Raw genomic sequence first — 17,855 nt, 5'->3', positions numbered from 1 at the left:
TGAAATGAAGTCATCAAGAAAAGTGAGAAGTAATGACGTTATAAAATGATAGTCTTCTTAAGATGAAGCAGAAGGCAGTCTGCAGTGATTACACTGAAGAGTGAGCAGTGAGAAGATACACACAAAGCATTTGCATGTAGGTTAACTCTGCCTCACTTCTTGTTCTGACGCATGCCTCCAGGGCAGAGTGCGAGGATCGTCTCAGAGCAGAGTTCAGGATAGAGATGAATGCCGCCGTTGCTGAGAGCGAACAGAGATGGCAGAACAGAGAGCAGGAGCTGCAGACCCAGATATCTGAGCTGCAGAGCCAACTGAGCGAGCTGCAGTCACAGGTGAGTCCTTCACAAACCACCAGTGACCATCTGTGATGCTGGTCCGCAGTACCTTCAGGCACACTGATTCTCACAGACACAGGCATCTAATTACAGCCTGATAAGCAGACTGAATTGCTGTTCTTTTAAAAGTTTGATGTGGACTGATTAGAATAACACTGAAAGACACTTTTCTTGAATTTAAGGGAATAAAGTAATCCAGCTTAATGGAGTAAACGGCTCTTTTGATGAAGCAACTTTTGTTGGTTAGTTGTAGACTGCAACATCAATTGATTTGCTCAATTTGTCTTTATTTTCTGAATAATGTCAGAATAAAGTGAACTATACCCATTGTGATTTATCAGAGCCCAAGATGATGTTATGAAAATGCTTGTTTGGCCAACCAAAAGTCCCACATGGACAGATAATCAGTTTTCTATCATATGTGTAGGTGGTAAGCAGCAAATTCTCATATTTAAAGTTGAGCTAGATACTTTTTTGTTGTTGTTTTTTACTTTAACTTATAATTATGAAGTAAATGTTGATTGCAGAATGCAATGGCTTTATAACAGTAGGCGGTTTTCCATTAACCCTCAAATTTATTGCAAAAAAGTTTGTATGCTTGCATGAGGTGGTATTTAAGGTGATTCGAAAAAGCCATATTTTGCAAAACTGCAATAGAAACACCCTTTTGGCTTTTATAGGTCACATGATGCTATGGCTATGCACTTTTCGGTAGAAACTGGCTCCCCAGGGCATGATGCAGCAGGTGCTACAAGAGGTGCTATTGCATTGCATAACTCTTCAAAAGTTGAGTGGATCATCCCGAAGGTTTCAATCCACAATTCCTCTGTTAAATCGTGGATGGCTATGTGAAATAACCCTGATGATGTCACCTGAGTGTCGAGCTTTGCCTTGGAGACTATACTTTTTTACTTATGCTTGACACCCCTCCTGGGGTGTAAGGCCATTGCCAAGAGACCTCCAGAGTTCTCGGTCATTAACTTCCCTTTCTATCTGATACCAAGTGCATTCCAGTCTCTTGATGTCTGCCTCCTTTCCCCTTCCCTTGAAAACTCCATGTTAAAGCTTGTCTGGTAGTGTTTGACTTTGGTTTTCATAGTGTGTGCCCATTACATTAGCACCACTCTACCAATTTTGTCTGCTGCTAGTAGTTGTTGTGTCTTCATCCATAGATTGTTGCTGCTGATCTTGTCTGGTTAGTTTACACTCCTTCTTAGGTTTTTTTTTTAGTCTCCAGGTCTCAGCACCATAAAGCAGCTCTGATTTTACATTGGAGTTGAAGATTCTTATTTTTGTTCATTGCTGTGCCACTCTCGAGCACCAGATGTTCTTGAGCTGTAATGAGGCTGTCCTCACTTGTCCTTTTCTTGCTTTGACATCTGCATGTGAACCTCCCTGTTTGTCACTGATATGCCCCGAGAAGGCAAAGGGTTCTTCTTCCAGTCTGATGCTCACTGGTGTCATTGATTCAACACTGGTTGGATTCATTTTCATGATCTTTCGTCTTCCTACTTGTTTAACTGAAAGTCTGCGATGTGGAGTTTGAACGATATGGGTGTTAACTAGACAGGAAGTGTGTAATACTTTATGTTTTAGCTGCATTTTTTGGGATCCAAAGTTTTGAATCTTGGGCCACACTAGAGTCTCAGAGTCTGCATATTTCAGTCTCAGCGATTTGACCAACTTAATGGAAGTGCGGTACTAAATCGCTGGAGTACTCTTTTAATTAGTTCCATAAGCCTGTTTTGAGTGCACAATGAAGTTCCATTTATTTATTTTAAGAAAGCTTGTCTGCAAATTCTTAAACAAAAGCCACATCTCACATTTAATCCAATGCCAGAAAATTCATCATCTCAGGATTACAACACACAGAAAGCCTTTAAATGCCTTTTGCTTACAATTTTTTCACCAATGCAGGCAAAGAAAAAGAAGGAGGGCCCCGGAGATGATTGCCATGGCAACCCCGAAATTGACAGACTGAGGAAAGAGGTCCAAGAGACCAAGGAGATAAACAAGAAGCTGAGGGATCTGCTGCAGGTACACTCAAATCATATGTACTCTCTTTTCATAGATTTTCTCTGTGATGAATTATTGAGCAGCTTTGATGATAGCGCAGCAGATAAGACACATTGTAATGTTACCCCACGAGCGTGTACATGTACATTAAGTGCTTTTGTAAAAGGACAACATGTGTGTTTATGTGTGTTGCAGGAACCTCAGACGCAGTCTTTAGGAGAGGAGAGACACGCCAAGGCTCTGCAGGCATTAGAGAGAAAGGCCAAAGAAGATGTGCTGTCTGAGAGGAACAGACTACAGACAATGCACCACCTGGAGCTAGGTATCACGCTCACGCACACACGTGCATGTGCACACACTCGGGCATGAGCATTAGCATAAGCACATGCAGACAGTGGCACATTCTGTGTAAGACATACACAGCTGCATGGACAAATGAGCACACACAAACACACACACACACACACACACACACACACACACACACAGCGATATACACATTGAGATTATAATTCAACAGTGAAGTTGCTATTGCCATGGATACACTTCACCATGGCAACAGCAGAAGGGTACCTGCAACAGTGGGCCAAATTGATTTTGTTTTCTGTATGTGGTTTTGTGTGTGTGTGTGTGTGTGTGTGTGTGTGTGTGTGTGTGTGTGTGTGTGTGTGATCAGATAAGCAGCGTGCAGAGTTGACCCAGCAGCACACAGAGTGGAGCAGACAGATGACCCAGAGACATATGCAGCAGATAGAGGACCTGCAGGCTCAACTCCAGGCACACACACAGATGATGGCTCTGCAACAGGTGACACACACACACACACAATCACACAATCACACACACACACACACACACACACACACACACACACACACACACACACACACACACACACACACACTGTGACGACCACAGTGCTGAATATTAGTCCCACTGGGATGAGTGCGCACAACACACAAAACACACACAAAGGCTCACCTCTCAGTCTTTTTGTCTGTGTATCCTACACTTGCATAATCTCTCTTTGACACACGCACACAGACATACACACAAGTAAACAAATACATTTATAAAGTATTTGTGCAAAAAAATAAATCACAGCCATTTCGTTAGTGATATCATTATTGTGCACATGAATAAAAATCCTCAACTGCTCTGGGATTAAGTCAAAGCAGCACATTACTGTCTGAATCTTAGAATTAATGCAGATATTGGCAGTGTTTGTCTAATGTATGCATGCTTCTGTGTATGTGTGTGTGTGTGTGTGTGTGTGTGTGTGTGTGTGTGTGTGTGAAGGATCTGAAGCAGCAGAACCAGTACCAGGTGTTTGAGCGGCAGCTGGATGAGAGTCGCTGTGCCATGTTGGAGCTGCAGAGAGAAAACGCAGCACTGAAGAAGCAGTTAAAGGAGAGGTGAGGAAAGAAGTGGTCGACTTGTCTCAGCATTAATGATATCATTCAGAGCAGCAACTGACAATTATTTTTGTTAATCTGCGTATTTTTTTTCTCAATTAAATGTCAGACTGTAGTGAAAAACCACCACAGTTTCCCTAAAATCAGAAAGATGTATTTAAATTGATCCTGTTTCATCAGGAGAATATATGCCTGCAGTGTCCTAAGTTCCCCAGCTCAGTATCCTCTTGTGTATGCCATATTCAGCACATTAATATAGCAACAAACCGATATTTGCTCTGTGAAGATAGAGTGGAGTTGTGAAGTCATGCTGCTTCTCTGTGTGTTGTGATCTGAGCATGTGCATGTCAGTGTACGTGTGTATCCCACTGGGGGCACTGGGGACACTGATATCAGGACGGCATCCTTGCAGAAGTGTAGCACCCACCACCCTCTTCTTCCCATCTGATTAACACTGTTACCTCTGTTAGCACAGTTACTGTTGTTTTACGCTTTTTATGGAGTAAGCACTGTTAGCTGCTGTCCGCCGGCTCAGCCACCTCCATGTTGAGAATAAGTCCAAACAACTTAATAGCTCTCAATTTCACTCAGAGTTCCTTTAAAACCTTTCAAAGGATTTGATGTTCTCTGCAATGTTTTTGTCATGGGTCAAGTGTTCAGTGTATGTTTCCCTGCAGGTAAACATGCTGAAATCATCCACCCACAGCTTATATCTACTGATGTCATCAAATTTGCGGGGAAAGACTGTGCTCTTGAATTTATTTTATCTTCACTGTGGCTGATCAGATTTTTACCATCCAAACTGCATTTGAAAAGTCCATATTTCTTCCATGTTTTGCAATTTGAAATGCAAAGTTAGCCCTTAGCCATCCCCTAAAATGTTATTTCATATCAAGAGACAGGACCATAGAAACATATGACCCAGTGTTGTCCAATCAGCAGGTATTAAGGTATTCAGTAATAAATGACAAATAAAAGCATGAAATCCTCCTCAATTTCAGAAGCTGGAAATGGTCAATGGTTGAAATTATTAACTGATTACCAAAATAGTTGCTAATAAATCTTAATTCATTAATCAGAACTGAAAGCAGGAGCTTTGCCAATAGCTTGATGAGAGGATCAGTAAAACCCCTCTCATGTCTGTATGGCAATATAAAATAACAGCCAGCATCCAGTTAGCTTAGCTTAGCATACAAACTGGAAACAGTGGGAAACAGCTGGCTCTGTCCAAATGTAACAGGATATACCCACTAACACCACTTAAGTTTACAAATTAACACATGATGGCAGGGCTTGGTACATTACCCCAGTGAATATAATGTGTTAATTAGAGCTTTCGAAGTGCTAGTGAGTGTATTTTTGAACTTTGAGCATAAGCTAAGTAGCATAAATAGGCTAGCTGTTTCCACTTGCTTACAGTAGGCTTATTTATGACAAGCTAAGCTAACTGTTTATGGCTCAAGCTTCATATTTAGCACACCAGCACGAGAGAGGAATTGATCTTGTCATGTAGTTTTCAATTTTCCTACATCGTGTACACCTACATCGTAAAATCTGAGGAGTTGATTTTAGTTAAAGAAATCTAGGAAACAGATCGCCTTGAAAATGTAAGTCAATATAACTAGTCAAAATATACCTAAGTCTTAATTCATGTTTACTTCACATCTAATAGTGAAGCTGCTGCAACTTAAAATGACAAGTTTAATGAAATCAATCTTTCTTAGTTTTTGCAACTTCAGTAAAGCAAGTTTACTGTGCTGTATATCTGCATTCTGCCGGTTACAAACTAGTCAGTCATATTTTATTTTCTTAAACATGTCAACAAAACAGAACTAGCAGATCTCCTAATTAAGTTTCTAATACTTAGAAAGAACTAGGTCATTTCACTTGTCATTTTTAAGTTCCAACAACTTCACACAATTAAATAGATACAGATACATTTTAAGATAACTTGACAATTTGAATTTTATATTTACTTTCCTTTTTCAAGGCCATCCATTTCCAAGATTATTTTAAGTAAGATCAAGATCAGATTTTACAAAGCAGAACAGTCCTTTAAAAGCAGAAAACACAAGCTTTTAATAACTGTCTGAACCGGCTAAATTTGGCATTTTAATTTCAGCAGTTTTGTATTGTTATCCCTGATGATTATACGTTAATGTAATGACAAAAGATTAAGAAAAAAATCCCACTAAAGAAACTGTGGTTTATACAATATGATAAAAAGTATATCTAAAAGGTTGTACATATCCAGGTTAAAATTAGTATTGTTATGTATTGCACATGTACATACTTCTTTTGTGTTCCGGACTATATGAAAACTCTAACAGAAATTATACAAAGTAGAGTAAAAAGTGGGTCAAATTAGCAGCAGTATTTTCATCAGTGATGATTCAGCCATTTTCAAGATCCTCCTTTATCATAATTGTTTTATTGTTATAAACGTCCCTTTTCCACGATTCCTTTCCATTATTTCTCCCATTATCTCCGTCCCCCTCTTGTATCTGCCGTCCCTTATCAGGTCAGTGCAGGAGAATCCCGAAGCCGAGGAGAAAGAGGAGGAAAGCGTTGATATACGGAAGAAGAGAGACGCCCAGCTGGAAGAAGAAGCACAACGTCTGAAGGAGGAAGTGGAGAAACTGCGGATAGAGATGGAGAAACTGGAGGAGTCGCAGAAACACTGGGAGGAGAAAAAGGAGGAAGATGTCAAAGAGGAAGAGATGGACGAGGAGAAGAAGAAGGAGCGAGAGGAGGACAAGAGGAGAGAGGAGGTGGAGGAGATCCGGAGGAAGCACAAGAAGGAGATGCAGAGTTTGGTGTCGGAGTACAGCAGCGCCCAGACGCACCTGCAGGCTCGCATCGTGGCCTTGGAGAACGAGTGAGTAGAGGACACATGCGTGGAGGTGCAGAAGAACGCAAAGTTTGAAATGAAGGGCGGGTATGTGAGAAAAGTGTGTGTTTGTGTATATGATTTAACTGCAGACTGCGCGAGCGGGAGGAACGGTGCAGGAGGAGGGAGCCGCGGTGTGACGACCTGCAGCTGGGGAGACTTCAGGAGAGACTGACTGAGAGAGACCAGCTCATCAAACGATTGGTGGTGAGGGAGCACACACACACACACACACACACACACACACACACACACACTCTGAGGCTCACTTGGTAAGTTGTGGTACTGCTCTTCTGATAAAGGATTTTTCTAGTGATATTTTTTATTTTTGTTATTGTCAATAAAAAGCCCCAAAAAAGACCAAAACCGACAATGAATTGATCACACTAACTAATGTTGTTGTCAAAGACTAATATAGTAACCCTCTGAAACCGGAGCAAATTGGTTTCATGTCTTTCAAAAACAAGGGAAAAGGCAACTAGCAACTTAACAAGACATGGCCCAAGAATTTGCTAAAAATCCTTTAGAAAGTTACAAGACAATCAGCTGAAAATAAGGGGGGAAAAAAGAAAAAGTTAAGAAACATCAATTTGCAGGGAAGACAGTGGCTGTTGGTTAGCCATTACCCATCCCTTAAAATGTTAGTTCATAAAAGGGAAAAAAATTTAAAAAGTAAAAACTGCAGGATTGTTTAAAGCATTTGATTTACATTTTTTTTTTATTATATATATATATTTTAAAAATTTAAAATATTAAATTATTAGAATGGACATTTCTGGACATTTCCCTCTTTTTTGGATTATTTTTATTAATCCTCCCCTCTTTTTTAAAACTAATTTTATTTTCCCTTTTTACTAATTTCTTGCAATTTGTTAGACAATTCTTGCCAAGTTGGCCTCAGTTTTTGAAGGGTCAAATAGCTTGTGAAAGGTGTCTGAATGCAGCACAAGAAAACTAATGTTGAACCAGGTTTCAAAGGGTTAATCCTCTGTGCCGCAAACCTCCATTGTTGTCCATAAAAAGTAAAAAACACATCACTGACATGTTCCTACATTATGAAGAACATGGAGACTGTGGTTTATTTTAAGTCAACCCCACAGATACGACCTTGATGCCAAAAATACCCACAAAGGCACCAAATCTGCAGCTGAAAATAGTTCCCTGTTCACTCCTGTTATGTTTTAGTTATGTTTGCTAAAACCTACAGTACCCAGCTGTGTCACTGATAAGTACAGGATGTGGATCCAAATGCAGAACAAACAAAGAAAAAAGGTTAACAGGAGTTCAAAGAAAAAGTGAAATTTATCAGTTATGAAAATATATTTTTTTTAAATGTAGTGACAAAACCCAAAGTGAAAAACTGAGGAGTGGGGCGGCCTCTAGCTCAGTGAGAGTGTCCACTCCACGTAGGCTGAGGTCTTTGCAGAGGCCCACGTTTGAGTCCAACCTGCGGCCCTTTGCTGCGTGTCATCCCCATTCTCTCTCCCTCTTTCCTGTCACTCTCTCGCTGAACTGTCCACACTGTAACAGAATACCCAGGATCATGACAAGCTATTTTAGGAAATGATGTATTCTTAAATAAAAACAATAAACTTTATATTTGTGACCCATTTTCAAAGACTCAATAGACTCGCGGTCAACCAATAGTGGATTTTAAAAAGGCCGATATAATAACGATGGTTTGGTACCAAAAAAAGCCAATAGCTGATTAATCGCCCAATATAAGTGCTAGCTCCACTGTTGCTGCCCAGCCAAGTAAAACTAAAACCAGACGACAAATGCAAGATGCAAGCTGAAAAAGTCAATATAAAAATAATACAAAGAAATAGACCAAAAACAATAACAGCTTAAGCAATAAAAGCAATAAAAGCACAAAAAGAAGGAAATAAACATAAATTAAAAAGTTTTTATATATATATATAGATATAGATATATAGATAGATAGATAGAGATAATGATATTTTGCATATGTGTGACTGACTGTACCCAACAGTTTCTCAGTTTTCATTTGTCCCTGTTAATACTCTTTAAATACATATAAATAAATATTTAGTTCAAAGGTTTCTTACTAAATTACTTGGCAGTTCATTCCTGACCTTGGAAACGGAAGTTTTTCCTAATTTGAGCTGGAGAGGCTCGTGTTGCCAGCGTAACAGGGTTTAATATCTTCATTTGATCTCAACTCAAGGTCCACTTACTCGCTCGTTGTGCTGCTTTTGATCGCAGCACAATGAGCGAGTCGCTCAAATCAAACGAGGACAGCGTTTTCATTAATCATGTGTGGTTAGAGACGCGTAGGAGAACATTTTTCAAAGTGTCCTCTGCCAGAGCGCTGTATCTACCATCTGTGTGGCATGAGGCGACGTAGCAAACAAGTACACCCTCCAGACACAACTCCAACACAACAACAACACCAACTGTGAACGAGGCCACTCAAAGTCCTTCCTCCTCGTCCTCCTTCCCTCCAGGAAGAGAGGCATCAGCTGCAGCTCCACCCCCCTGTTGCCGGGGACAACAGCACCCTCAGGCATCGTGACAGCAAGTCTCGCCCCGGGAGCGTCACGCCGACCATGAGGGTGAGTCGGTCTGTTCTGCTCGTGCACGTAATGTATTCGTCAAAGCGAGCATCCTCCCAGCCAGAAGTGCTCACTGGGCCGCAGCCAACTTCTCTCTGACACACTTCTTACATCGCACATCGGCCTTCAGACGTGTCCACCACACTGCCTGTATTTACAACTAATACCATCAAATTAATGCAATAATAACTTGGCTTATAAAGATGAAGCTTTGCATGATTTTCTTTAAAAATGAAAGTTTGGTCCCTTCAAAATAAAACTATGTTTAATGATGTAATCTTGAAGCATACATTTGACACTGGACATTAATCTTAACCCTTTGAAACCTGGATCTACATCAGTCTTGTTGTGCAGCATTCAGATGCCTTTCACAAGCATTTAAACCCTTGAAACCTGGGAAAAATACTAACTAAAAACTACATATATAGTAATTATAATTGTATATTTCACTGTTTCATTTCATGTTACAGAAATATATTTATGTATTATGTTAACACTTTTAAGGTAATTTCCTTGTTGGTTTTTGTTTTTTAATTTTCTTTTGTTGCTCACTGGTTTCATCTCATGTTTTTGCAAAGAAAAAAAGAAATCAGGCCAATTTGCTCAGGTATCACACGCAGGCACGCACACACACACACACACACACACACACACACACACACACACACACAAATCATAAAGCTGTGACTGAGCATCCAGTGTGCATTAACTGTGTGTGCATTAACTGGCCATTAGTGCATGCTAGTTACATGATCAAAAATAGACTTGGTAACAGACACCATATAAACATACAGTATATATTACTCCGCAACCATCACTGCATATCAGTAATTGACAAAATATTTTTTTAAAAATCTTCAAATGATTAAATGAATAGTTTTCCATAGTTTACTTCTTGTTTGTATGTAGAACAAGCATATAATTGAATAAATTAAAGACTGCTACTGACTTTTTTAAGGGGAAAAAATAAAATCATGACAGAGAGGGCATACAATATAATAATAATATTAAAAATAAAAACAACAACAACAATTATAATAATAATAATAATAATAATATCAGACAGGGCTTATATAGCACTTTTCTAGGTACTCAAAGACGCTTCACATGAAATGCAAAAACGACATATACTAAATGGCAGCGTTTTAAATTCAGCATGAGCCCCTCTTTGAACACATGCATATCTCCAACATGGCAATCTGAATCACTTGCCAGAGCCCAACATATTGCTGAAGGCGCTGCTCTCTCTCCCAATCCCATAGGCCTCAGTGCTACTACACTGCCTGCACAGTCTATTTACACCCCTAATGTCAGTTATGGATAAGTGATCACATACAATCTGGTCTGGTAAATCTAAGCATACTGTGGTATTTAAACATGCATGCTGTTGACTGACTATTTGAAATGATATTCTTTTTAATACTGAACACACCTTCTGCAGACTTGAAAGATGGTCGCTAAACACCTTTTAATGTATTTTTTGACAGCTCATGGATGCTGTGGGCAGCTTGGACTTTGATGGCTATGAAGTTTTGAGGGTGGGAGTAAAGCACTGGTGTACCTGCTTCTCTGATGACTATTGTGCTTGAAATATGGCTAAATATACACCTACTCTCAATGATTTATTTAACCATGTTTTGGCCATAATATAGAGTGAACATACGGCTTATTATGCTGCAGGATTGTTTTCAAAAGTTTCAAGGAAAGTTTTGAAACTTCATGTTCAGAATAACATTGTTACTGATATAAATTCAGTTTCACCACAGCTACTGTTCTCCATGAATCTGTAAACATTTGACAGCAGACAGTGGGTGATTGTTTTCTACTTACAGGGAACATTTTGGGCAGAGTATCTGTTTCTGTCCATCCCTTACTGAAAATCAATAATTAGTTACAATTAATTTTCTCAAAAGTAATTCAGTTACATGACCAATTACTGAATGGAATAGAGAGTAGTTACTCAGGAAAGTAACTTTTGCATTACTTTTTAAATATCTGCTTTAATTCTCTTTTGAATGCACACATCACTATGTTATGGAAGTGTGGCTGTGGAGCAGTGTTGAACAAAAAAAGGGGTAATTTCCTAAAACAGCTGATCACAAGTAAAAAAGAATACATTTGTTGGGGGCTATTTTCAGCCGTGGATTAATACACTTTTATTCCTCTAGTTCGTATTTATAGAAATAGGGCAGGATAGTGTATGAGAAACTGAATTAAAATAAACTGCCATGCCCATTATCATCATGAAGAGGGAACATGTCAAACAGTGTGACAATGCGGCACACTCGGTGGCAATAAGACGCCCCAGTGCAGGTTACTATAACGGGCCCTTGGGCTCGATAGTTACGAAGCACACACACTCATATACACTTAGATATGCATGCACAATTAGCTGTATATATACAGTACCAGCCATGTGTTGGATTTTACAGTGGGACTGTGTTACTTCAGCTATTGTATTTGCAGAGTATAGAAGCCATAGAGAAAGTGATCAGAAAGCATGGGGAGTGCTGTGACAGTCAAAGTTCACTAACGTGACAACAAGCAGCTGAGAGCAGAGCAGCTGAACATTTCACAGTCTGCTGAAATGACCGAAGATTTTTCAGGCATTTTTACTACAACAACCTCACGACAACTGCACTCCTCCACATGAAGGCAAGAGATTATAGTAAAAAAGATTGAAGAGAGCCGCAATACTTATAAACAAACAGCACCATGTCCCGAAAACTGGCCAGCTACAGCAGCACGCGCACAGTTTACCCACAAAAGTACACACACACACACACACACACACACACACACACCCAATGACACAGGTACTCAGCAGCAACCTAAGTCCAAAATAGTAACAAAATAGTAACAACAAACAGAGGCACAGCAGCCCAGCAGATACCCCAAATCCCCCCTGAAAAGGCACGTGTACTCACCTATTTGAATGCTTCTGTCTCTGACTGGTTAAACCTGAAACCAAAAATATGTAAATATAACGGTTATCTAATGCTAGGAACAGCTAGCATCTACTTGGCTATTAGTTAGTTTTCCATAATAACTCACAGGCTGGTTATCCACCTGGTAGAGACATTAATTTATTAGCAGCCTACAATTCAGCCAACATAATTATATCTCTGCCTTGTCTTAAAATGTACATCTGACATACCAGTCAAACATCACAATTATTTAGACCAGTGTTAGCAAGCTTGCTGCTAACGTTAGCTTACCTGCTACATGTTAGTTGACACACTGAGACAGTGAGAAGGGCTTGTCCGTGCGCTGGTAACTGTTTGTCAAAAAAAAGAGAGAAAGAATTTCATTTAGGGAGCAGCCTTCTCCTCCTCTTCTTTTCTTGCAACCACTTTAGTGTTTAAATTGTGTGACTGCTCGCAGGGCTTGCCTATAGGTGTCCTCAGCTCGTCAGTGGTGACAGATTTGTCCCTTCACTGAGCCAAAGTCTTGTCATCTTGTCACGTGATCAAATAGAGAACTAAGATTGGACAGCAACATACACACATTAAAGCTAGATCATTTAAAGCTATCATCATTGTATTCTCTACATTATATAAATACCCAAGAAAAAAAGTATATTGATATATAATAATATAAATATTGATTTGATTGAATAGATTTTAATAGTTTGTTGATAGTTTTTTTTTTATAGTATATGTAGAATAAGCTTTTAGTTTTGTTATAATTTAGTTAATACTGTTGTTTCTTTTTTTTTTTTGCATCGTGATAGAAATTGGATTGCACATTTGAGGAAAAGTATATCGACTGGAATTGCCACCCCATGGGTTTGGCTTGCACCATGAGCCGCTATACAGTATGGGTCCAAATGCAGTCGCACCGCCTGCACTGTCTATACTTATACCACCGTGCACACTGATGTGCTTAGAACAGTTTTTTGGACAACACTTAGGGGTTAAGGCTTCACAGAGAAATCAGTCACAGACAACACTTTTTAGTGCGATGGATACAAGGAGAAAAATATAGAATATCAGCCGCCTCATTATTTTGAATGAAAACACCTGTGTAACAGTGTTTCTTGTTAGATGAAGGTGCCAAGATAAATAACAGATGTTTCATCATGTGGATTTTCATACCTCTGTGATTGTGACAGCTGTGGCCAGAGGCATTATGTTTTCAGTTTGTCTATTCCATTCCAATGGACACAAAGTCTCAAGAACACCTTGAGGCAATTTCTTCAAATTTGAAAATTTGGTTCCTCTTGGAGTCAACAATTAGATGGATTAGAATTTAGTGGTCAAAGGTCAAGGTCACTGTGACCTTGTATCTATTTCATTGTCTGTAATGTAATATCTCAAGAAGGTAGAGAGAGTTTTTCGAATTTGGCACAAACGCTCATTTGGACTCAACAATAAAGTGATTAGATTTTGGTGGTTATAGGTCAAAGGTCAAGGTCAGTGTGATCTTGTGTTCTTGCAAATGCATTATCCCAAGACCACCTAGAGGGAATTTATTCAAATTTAGCACAAGCATCCACTTGGACTGATTAGAATTTGGTGGTCAAAGGTCACTGTGACCTCACAAAACATGTTTTTGGCAATAACTCAAGAATTCATGTGCTTATTTTGATAAAATTTCACACAAATGACTTTTAATTTTTAATTAAATTAAATTTAATTTTATATGCAAAAGGTCAAAGGTCAATTTCAATGTTAACACCATATCTCAGGAACAGAAGGGGAGACATTTGGTCAGATACTGAATTGGTAACACTTATCTTGGGTGCCCACCTCAAAACTGTGCTGACTGTAGAGATCTACACATTTTCCACATTTCCACATTTTCACAGCCGTGGATATAAACTGTGGTTGCAAATTGCCTGGTTTGCAGAGGCATAAAAACCACAAAGCAGCAATGCTAGTTATTTAAGTCATCATTAAATGAAATGGACAAATTCGGAAGAAACAACATTTTGAGTATTATAGCACCAACATAAACTATGCTGCTCATTTGTCTTTCCAACAGAGGAAGGGTGTGGAGTCTCCTCCTCGTGTCACCAGCATCTCCAGCGCCGGCAGTTACGACAGGAGCATCTTCATACCCCACTCCTCCTCCTCGTCTTCCTCCTCGTCCTCCGTCCATCAGCACTCCTCCACCCTCCCCCACCAGTCCACCTCCCAACCTCAGACCTCCCCCCACTACTCCACCTCCTCTCTTCCACACAAGCACACCTCCCTCTCCCTCAGCCAACATTCCTCCCCCTCCCTCCCTCGCTCCACCAGATCCCGGACCTCCTGCATCCCTCCCACCCCGGCGCCCACCGCCCCGCTTCCCGTCTGCCCCTCGCCGCAGACAGGCATCCGTTACGTGTCACCATCCTGCCAGGAGCCACATGCATACCTGCAGGCCCATTCAATCAGGTAGGAACATTTTAAAAATTCTCCTATTTGTGGTGTTACAATTCTATAAAGAAGAGAACAGGGGGCATCGGTGGCTGAGTGGATAAAGCAGGCGCCCCATGAATAAAGGCAGTGTCCTCGCCACAGTGGCCTCAGGTTCAGCTCCCACTCAAGGCCCTTTGCTGCATGTCATACCCACTCTCTCTCCTCTCTCTCCCCCTTTCACGCTGTTGATCTGTCCTGTCCAATAAAAGGCTAAAATGCCAAAAAAATATCTAAAAAAGAAAGAAAAAAAAAGAAGAGAATAGAAAAAAACACACCCTCTGATGAATGACTGACATTTCTGCACACTGCCCTCTTTTGGATAAGATACCACCATTTCCTAAAACCAAAAACATGCCCACATAATCAAGGAATCAACAAGTGTAAACCTTGAAAATACAACACAAAAGTCACAATAAAAATATCTTGCATTCAAATTAGAAATTAAAAACACAAAAAGACACACATTTTGTAAGTCATAAGCAAGTCTCAAGTTACTTTGCTTAGAGTCAAGAAAGTCAAGCCGAGTCCCTGTTATAAGTCAACCGAGTCACAAGTGAAGTCATGAAATTCTGATGATCTACCCCAGTTGCTACATTTAAATCAAACAGATGAAAAGTTGAGTTTTGTTTTCAGCATGAACGAAAACAGCTGCAGCCAGCTAATGTTAGCTAGCAGTTGACCAGCCGAGCTAATAAATTAGCTGAAAAGCTAATAAGTTTGCTAAAAAAAGACACATTCCTGTACATTCCTTTGTGGGGTTTGCACTGACAGATGACATTTGACGTTGTAGCAGTTTGTGTCATTGATTTTTTGAACTGCAGACCTTTTATAAGAATTTTCACTTTTTATTACAGTCATCGGCAACATAGGCTAACCCTAACATTCAAATATTAATAGCCTATTTTTTGGACTAGCCTCCTCCATGAAAGCCGTCTCATGCATTGGCCTCTGCTGGTCCGCAGCGTCCCAGTAGATTGTCAGGTTTGCATGCAATGCACAAGAAATCACCCAATCATGTTTCAAAGACAAAATGTAACTGTTTAATATTTAGAAAAATACTAATTCAATTTGAAACAAATGCCTGTCTCATGTCTAAGTCAAGTCTCAAGTCACGAATACCAATTCAAAGTCAAGTTAAGTCTCTTTTCAATCTTAAACAAGCAAGTTGCAAGTCCTCAAATTTGCTACTTACACGACTTGAGTCTCCCAACTCTGCAAAATGCATTATATCCTCACACTTTAATTCAATATTATGTTGGCCTATTAGGTATAATAATATAATAATAATATAAAGTCAAATTGAAAAAACTATGCAAGGCCTATAAAATTCTAAATATCTTTCAAGTGTGTGTGATAAAATAAATAAAGTGAAAAAATAAAACATAAAAGGGAAAAAAAATCCAAAGAGAATCCATAGAAATCTTTTTGGGACGCTTGGCATTGTGAAGCGTAGTTGTCTTGTGTTGACAACATTCATATATGGGTTTGTACACACTCACATACATATATATATATATATTTAACCAAGAATTAACCTCGAACTAAGTAGTAGTGTAACTTCTTCAGTCAAAGGATGCCTGAATTTGATCCCTTCGTACCCAAATCCAAGGAAAAAAAGACTTATAGGCTTTATTTTTCTCACAGCCAAACACGGATTGACCAACTACCTTAGCAGCCACATCCCATACAGTCTGTGTTGTTGGGAATTTGAGAGTTGGCACTTCAGCTTGCCAGGATGCCACCAAAATGTTTCGACTCTACACTTAAATAGCACCAGACTCTACACGTCTGTGGAGTCTGATGGCATTTTACACAGTTGATTGCTTCCATTTGCATGCTGGGTATCAAAAAATGTAGGGTAAAAATCAAGTATTCAGTTGGTATCGGTATCACTTTGAGAGTACTGGCATTGATGCTGATGTCATAATAGGTTTAACCTTTCCATTGATTGGTCTCTCGAGTTTACTGGCCTTATTTGGAACACTTGACTGTGACTGTGGGGTGTTATCCTGAAAATAAAGTCAATTGAAATAAATGCATCTGACTTACTAGTGCGCAGCTTTTACCTCACAGGAGCAATTGTTTCCTGCTCAGTTTTTCTCTAGTTTCAGGAGAAGCACAATGCTCTGAACTGTACCTTAAAGATAAATTAACGATGCGCGCGTGTGTGTGTGTTTCTTGTGTGTTTTGTAGGGGCCCGTATCTGGAGCAGAGGGGGACAGAGGGGCTAAAACAGGAGTGGTTCACCAAATACTTCTCCTTCTGAGCACAAAAAAACCCACATCAACACACACACACACACACACACACACACACACACACACACACACACACAACACACACACACACACACACAGCAGCTGCAAGAACATTTCCTCATATACAGTTCATTGCTTCTTATACATATCCGTTTGCTTCCTACACACACACACACACACACACACACACACACACACACACACACAAACACAAACACAAACAAAAACACACACACACACAACACACACACACACACACACACACACACACCAGACGAAACCACATCGACAGACATATGGGCTCATCACCAGCAAGGCCATCTCAAACATTGCCTCAAAGCTCAACCAAAAAGTGCTTCTCAAACACATGCCTGACCTCTTCTCTGAACATAGGCCTGCCGGATCTTGTTTGTATCGTTTCTAATGTCTCCATCTCTCTTTTTTTCAAAGCAGTCTTCCTTTTTTTAAAAGAAAAACTAAATAAATAATGCAACCGTTGCTCAGATCTCATCCCACAAATTCAAGGCAAACGTACATTTCTTGAAGTCAACAACCAAGTGTCTCTTTTGAGTATGGAAGCATTCGACGTATTCAATCAAGATCCTCGTCAAAACGGACACACACGACTCACCATACCAAAATGAAGCTTGTTTCAATGCAAAAATGTATGATAATCTTAATGAACAAATTGAATAAAATATTTTGTTTTTGTAAGTGCCTCTTTCTTTGTAGACTGGTGAAACAAAGAAAAGACCAGGGATACATGCAAATTATAAATCATAGGTATGAAATTAGCCCTGCTCAAGATGGACTTCCTGTTTTACAATCTATAGGAAACTTTATTGAAAACTGATTAGGAAAGTTTATTGATAAAATAACCAGGTGGGAATGTATTTTTAGGAGCATTTATCAAATAATATACCTCACAAATCCTTAATCGCATTGATGCAAAAATCATGT

At 39.6% G+C, this 17,855-nt stretch overlaps 1 protein-coding gene across 3 annotated transcripts in view; it reads left to right on the top strand.

Annotated features, from left to right (window-relative positions):
• The window catches only part of fam184b (family with sequence similarity 184 member B), a 37,604-nt gene extending 19,995 nt beyond the window's left edge, over positions 1-17,609 (top strand). The window contains exons 9-18 of one of the 3 annotated variants that reach the window (XM_042485976.1): positions 182-332; positions 2,253-2,372; positions 2,547-2,673; positions 3,028-3,158; positions 3,651-3,766; positions 6,288-6,644; positions 6,749-6,863; positions 9,125-9,232; positions 14,219-14,613; positions 16,831-17,609. In XM_042485976.1, the coding sequence (XP_042341910.1) occupies positions 182-332; positions 2,253-2,372; positions 2,547-2,673; positions 3,028-3,158; positions 3,651-3,766; positions 6,288-6,644; positions 6,749-6,863; positions 9,125-9,232; positions 14,219-14,613; positions 16,831-16,903 (1,693 nt within the window). In that variant the 3' untranslated portion in view covers positions 16,904-17,609. Of the gene's footprint in view, positions 1-181; positions 333-2,252; positions 2,373-2,546; positions 2,674-3,027; positions 3,159-3,650; positions 3,767-6,287; positions 6,645-6,736; positions 6,864-9,124; positions 9,233-14,218; positions 14,614-16,830 lie in introns of all 3 variants that reach the window. The other 2 variants (XM_042485975.1, XM_042485977.1) reach the window with 2 other exon arrangements.
• Positions 17,610-17,855: the final 246 nt, after the last annotated feature.

This window comes from Plectropomus leopardus, chromosome 4 (genome assembly GCF_008729295.1).
Source record: "Plectropomus leopardus isolate mb chromosome 4, YSFRI_Pleo_2.0, whole genome shotgun sequence".
NCBI classification, from domain to species: domain Eukaryota; kingdom Metazoa; phylum Chordata; class Actinopteri; order Perciformes; family Serranidae; genus Plectropomus; species Plectropomus leopardus.
Note: the sequence above shows the minus strand (reverse complement) of the source record. Positions and strands in the feature narration are given on the sequence as shown.